The sequence below is a fragment of the Coregonus lavaretus genome (assembly GCF_964263955.1).
Source record: "Coregonus lavaretus genome assembly, chromosome: 16".
In the NCBI taxonomy this organism is placed as follows: domain Eukaryota; kingdom Metazoa; phylum Chordata; class Actinopteri; order Salmoniformes; family Salmonidae; genus Coregonus; species Coregonus lavaretus.
The window spans coordinates 50,239,725-50,245,724 of NC_140003.1; the positions used below are offsets into that span (position 1 = coordinate 50,239,725).

The window sequence follows — 6,000 nt, forward strand, 5'->3', positions numbered from 1 at the left end:
ACTACCTGGAACAGTCTCTGGTACTGGGGGTTGGGGACGGGGTAACTAACTGGAACAGTCTCTGGTACTGGGGGTTGGGGACGGGGTGACTACCTGGAACAGTCTCTGGTACTGGGGGTTGGGGACGGGGTAACTACCTGGAACAGTCTCTGGTACTGGGGGTTGGGGACGGGGTGACTACCTGGAACAGTCTCTGGTACTGGGGGTTGGGGACGTGGTAACTACCTGGAACAGTCTCTGGTACTGGGGGTTGGGGACGGGGTAACTACCTGGAACAGTCTCTGGTACTGGGGGTTGGGGACGTGGTGACTACCTGGAACAGTCTCTGGTACTGGGGGTTGGGGACGGGGTAACTACCTGGAATAGTCTTTGGTACTGGGGGTTGGGGACGGGGTAACTACCTGGAACAGTCTCTGGTACTGGGGGTTGGGGACGTGGTGACTACCTGGAACAGTCTCTGGTACTGGGGGTTGGGGATGTGGTAACTACCTGGAACAGTCTCTGGTACTGGGGGTTGGGGACGTGGTAACTACCTGGAATAGTCTCTGGTACTGGGGGTTGGGGACGTGGTGACTACCTGGAACAGTCTCTGGTACTGGGGGTTGGGGACGGGGTGACTACCTGGAACAGTCTCTGGTACTGGGGGTTGGGGACGTGGTGACTACCTAGAACAGTCTCTGGTACTGGGGGTTGGGGATGTGGTGACTACCTGGAACAGTCTCTGGTACTGGGGGTTGGGGACGTGGTGACTACCTAGAACAGTCTCTGGTACTGGGGGTTGGGGACGTGGTGACTACCTGGAACAGTCTCTGGTACTGGGGGTTGGGGACGTGGTAACTACCTGGAACAGTCTCTGGTACTGGGGGTTGGGGACGGGGTGACTACCTGGAACAGTCTCTGGTACTGGGGGTTGGGGACGTGGTGACTACCTAGAACAGTCTCTGGTACTGGGGGTTGGGGATGTGGTGACTACCTGGAACAGTCTCTGGTACTGGGGGTTGGGGACGTGGTAACTACCTGGAACAGTCTCTGGTACTGGGGGTTGGGGATGTGGTAACTACCTGGAACAGTCTCTGGTACTGGGGGTTGGGGACGGGGTAACTACCTGGAACAGTCTCTGGTACTGGGGGTTGGGGACGGGGTAACTACCTGGAACAGTCTCTGGTACTGGGGGTTGGGGACGGGGTAACTACCTGGAACAGTCTCTGGTACTGGGGGTTGGGGACGTGGTAACTACCTGGAACAGTCTCTGGTACTGGGGGTTGGGGACGGGGTAACTACCTGGAACAGTCTCTGGTACTGGGGGTTGGGGTAACTACCTGGAACAGTCTCTGGTACTGGGGGTTGGGGATGTGGTTGACCTTGAAGAGGTCGTTCTTCTCTCCATCCTCCAACATCATGGAGTCAATCAGGGAGTCCACCGCTGACAGCTGGTCCTCTGGAAACACAACCATCAGATGGATCAACACAGTCAGGCAGATAATATACTGGGGATAGTGCTTATTGGTTGATCAACTACCTGAGGGAGTGTACTTCCTAGTGCAGGAGTGGTCCACTAGCCTACCTGAGGGAGTGTACTTCCTAGTGCAGGAGTGGTCCACTAGCCTACCTGAGGGAGTGTACTTCCTAGTGCAGGAGTGGTCCACTAGCATACCTGAGGGAGTGTACTTCCTAGTGCAGGAGTGGTCCACTAGCCTACCTGAGGGAGTGTACTTCCTAGTGCAGGAGTGGTCCACTAGCCTACCTGAGGGAGTGTACTTCCTAGTGCAGGAGTGGTCCACTAGCATACCTGAGGGAGTGTACTTCCTAGTGCAGGAGTGGTCCACTAGCCTACCTGAGGGAGTGTACTTCCTAATGCAGGAGTGGTCCACTAGCCTACCTGAGGGAGTGTACTTCCTAGTGCAGGAGTGGTCCACTAGCCTACCTGAGGGATTGTACTTCCTAGTGCAGGAGTGGTCCACTAGCCTACCTGAGGGAGTGTACTTCCTAGTGCAGGAGTGGTCCACTAGCCTACCTGAGGGAGTGTACTTCCTAGTGCAGGAGTGGTCCACTAGACTACCTGAGGGAGTGTACTTCCTAGTGCAGGAGTGGTCCACTAGCCTACCTGAGGGAGTGTACTTCCTAGTGCAGGAGTGGTCCACTAGCCTACCTGAGGGAGTGTACTTCCTAGTGCAGGAGTGGTCCACTAGCCTACCTGAGGGAGTGTACTTCCTAATGCAGGAGTGGTCCACTAGCCTACCTGAGGGAGTGTACTTCCTAATGCAGGAGTGGTCCACTAGCCTACCTGAGGGAGTGTACTTCTTGTTGTTCTCCAGAGAAGGGAAAGTGTACTGCCTCAGGTCTTCCATGAATGGAAGCTGAACATACACCAGACACTAAGAACACAGAAGGTGCCAGAGTTAGCCCAATGGGGTCTGGTCAAACGTAGTGCACCATAAAGGGATTAGGGTATTAAGTATTTGACTAACTCACCTCATACTTCGACTTGATACAGGGGAAGGCTGCTCCTACTTGTGGGTTTCCGTTGCGGGCATAAACATACCTCACCACCGCCACCATCTTCATCTCATCCAGAGCACGGATCAGACCTGAGAGAGCTACGCCTGCATGCTGGGCTCACACACACACAACGATTATGAAAAAGGACCCTCTCTTGATTCAATATATTTTGCTTTTGTAACATTAGGTCATACTCTCACCTCATCATCTTTAGGGGCGAACACCTTGAGGACCTGAGTCCCCATGAACTGGTGTCTGTTGATCTGTAGCAGAACAGTACAGGTTAGAGCAGAGGTACTCAACTACTATTTGAGAAGGTGACACACATTTCCTAGGTGGCAAAGGTTTGGATGGATATGGTCGTTTATCGGCGCTGTGGTACAGCGTAGCAACAGTCATCTACTACTTAGGAAACATGTTATATAAAATGTACATTAAATACATCAAATGAGAATTACAACTTCTTTCGAATGTAAACCTGTGCAACATTGCTGAAGAACAAAAGTGGTTGCATAATTGTCTGTGCAAAAAGTGCACTGAACCATTGTACTTACATGTGTATTTATTTAAATAAAATAAAGTGCATGTTTTCTGGAGAACAAAGGAGAGTTTAACAAAAATAATAATGTGAATGCACAGAACGTCACTGTGAGCCATGCAATATTCATGTATAAATCCCTCTGGTCCTTTCCCTGCAGTAATGAGAGAAATTACACTTTCTGTCTCCTGCCAATGCTTTGAACTTTGGCACAAATGGTGTGAGAGCAACTCTGAGACACTGGTGTTCATTGGTGAGCCTGGTGCGGTATTTGTTTTTAATAAAGTTAATTGTGGAGAAGGCTGATTCCCAGCTGTCTGTGGAGCCAAACATGGTCAGGATGTGTAGCGCCAGCTGTCTGTGGAGCCAAACATGGTCAGGATGTGTAGCGCCAGCTGTCTGTGGATCCAAACATGGTCAGGATGTGTAGCGCCAGCTGTCTGTGGAGCCAAACATGGTCCGGATGTGTAGCGCCAGCTGTCTGTGGAGCCAAACATGGTCAGGATGTGTAGCGCCAGCTGTCTGTGGATCCAAACATGGTCAGGATGTGTAGCGCCAGCTGTCTGTGGAGCCAAACATGGTCAGGATGTGTAGCGCCAGCTGTCTGTGGAGCCAAACATGGTCAGGATGTGTAGCGCCAGCTGTCTGTGGAGCCAAACATGGTCAGGATGTGTAGCGCCAGCTGTCTGTGGATCCAAACATGGTCCGGATGTGTAGCGCCAGCTGTCTGTGGAGCCAAACATGGTCAGGATGTGTAGCGCCAGCTGTCTGTGGAGCCAAACATGGTCAGGATGTGTAGCGCCAGCTGTCTGTGGAGCCAAACATGGTCAGGATGTGTAGCGCCAGCTGTCTGTGGATCCAAACATGGTCCGGATGTGTAGCGCCAGCTGTCTGTGGAGCCAAACATGGTCCGGATGTGTAGCGCCAGCTGTCTGTGGAGCCAAACATGGTCAGGATGTGTAGCGCCAGCTGTCTGTGGAGCCAAACATGGTCTGGATGTGTAGCGCCAGTTTCCTGAACAGGGACATCAGCTGCAGGCGCCATCTTTCCCCAGAAAGGGACGGGGTCACGATCACCAGCCGGCTCCTTCAGAGCCAATCACCAGCCGGCTCCTTCAGAGCCAATCACCAGCCGGCTCCTTCAGAGCCAATCACCAGCCTGCTCCTTCAGAGCCAATCACCAGCCTGCTCCTTCAGAGCCAATCACCAGCCTACTCCTTCAGAGCCAATCACCAGCCGGCTCCTTCAAAGACACATTTTCTTGCAGCTCAATCAACTCCATTTGCAGTGATGCAGCATCAACCCATCTGAAGATCTGTTTTGCTTCTTCTGACAACTTTGTCACATTTGTGACCAAGACGGGGTTCTGGATGAGCAGCAGCAGTTCTCCTCAAAGCGAGCCTTGAAGTTCTCCATCAGCTCCTGGATGAAATCAACCTGGTTGGGAACATCTCTGTGTCTCCCTGCGTTTGCACCAGGAGATTGGGGAAGTGGACAAGTTCTCCCTGGAGGTAATTTCTTCTGGAAAGGCCTGACTGCTGTTATCATATCACACACTGTGTTGTCCCGTCCCTGCAGAATAACATTCAGTTGATTAAGGTGTGATGTCTGTCAAAAATTCAACTGTTTCCATTTTCTCCTCATCTTGTCACTCTTTTGCTCTGATAAGAAAGCTTTGATTTCCTCCTGAATGGCCCAAAAGAGTTCCAAAACCCTGCCTTTGCTGAGCCATCTGACATGGTTGTGCACTAGAAAGTCATCAAAACTGGCATTGGCCTCTGTCAGAATGCCTCGTAGCAGGCAGTGTTGTAGGAATGATGTTGCTCGCAAAACATTGATCAGTTTCATCATCGTTGTCATGACCTCAGAATACTATTTTCCCAGACTGGCAACACAGGACAGATTGATGGATGATGCAGTGATATGATGTCAGGGTGGTCCTCTTTCAAACGTGCAAACAGTCCCCTCCCTCTTCCTATCATGGCTGGTTGCTCCATCTGTCCTATCATGGCTGGTTTCTCCATCTGTCCTATCATGGCTGGTTTCTCCATCTGTCCTATCATGGCTGGTTTCTCCATCTGTCCTATCATGGCTGGTTTCTCCATCTGTCCTATCATGGCTGGTTTCTCCATCTGTCCTATCATGGCTGGTTTCTCCATCTGTCCTATCATGGCTGGTTTCTCCATCTGTCCTATCATGGCTGGTTTCTCCATCTGTCCTATCATGGCTGGTTTCTCCATCTGTCCTATCATGGCTGGTTGCTCCATCTGTCCTATCATGGCTGGTTTCTCCATCTGTCCTATCATGGCCGGAGCTCCATCTGTCCTATCATGGCTGGTTTCTCCATCTGTCCTATCATGGCTGGTTTCTCCATCTGTCCTATCATGGCTGGTTGCTCCATCTGTCCTATCATGGCCGGAGCTCCATCTGTGGTGATGGAGACCACTGACTTCAGATCTATCCCCCTTTCTGTCAGCATCCCTTTGATGGCCTCATGGGTATCCTCTCCCCGTGGGCTTCTAGATGTGTTAAGCCCAACAGCTCCTCACAGAATCCCTTCTTTGTTTTGTTATATAATCTGACCAACACCAGAAGCTGGCCATTATCAGTGTTATCTGTTGATTCATCCACAGCTAATGAAATGCATGGTGCATTCTGAATGGCCTCATCAAGTTGTGAAGTTAAATCTTCAGCTAATATTTCAGTTCTCCTCATGGCTGTGGAATCTGACAGTGGGATCTGTTTGATCTTTTCCCTGAGCTAATCTTTTTGTTTACCTTCAAGCAAGGAGTCAGCAACTTCACACATGCATTGCTTTACCATCTCAGCGTCTGAAAATGTTTTTTTGGTGTTTTCCCGAAACCCTAGCTATCCTCAGTGAACACTCCATTGCAGGTTGTTGGGCTGTCAGGGAATTGACAAGGATTTTGGGTGGACGTCTCATATTGGGATTTGAGTTGGTTA

The 6,000-nt window shown here is 50.9% G+C and overlaps 1 protein-coding gene across 1 annotated transcript in view; it reads right to left on the reverse strand.

Annotated features, from left to right (window-relative positions):
- Positions 1 to 6,000, reverse strand: part of LOC311143554 (X-ray repair cross-complementing protein 5-like) — a 47,039-nt gene that overhangs the window by 22,387 nt on the left and 18,652 nt on the right. Inside the window, exons 10-13 of the mRNA XM_084179407.1 lie at positions 2,700 to 2,796; positions 2,473 to 2,610; positions 2,285 to 2,375; positions 1,320 to 1,438 (exon numbers count right to left, since the gene is read on the reverse strand). Of these exons, the coding sequence (XP_084035533.1) occupies positions 1,320 to 1,438; positions 2,285 to 2,375; positions 2,473 to 2,610; positions 2,700 to 2,796 (445 nt within the window). The remainder of the gene's footprint in view (positions 1 to 1,319; positions 1,439 to 2,284; positions 2,376 to 2,472; positions 2,611 to 2,699; positions 2,797 to 6,000) is intronic.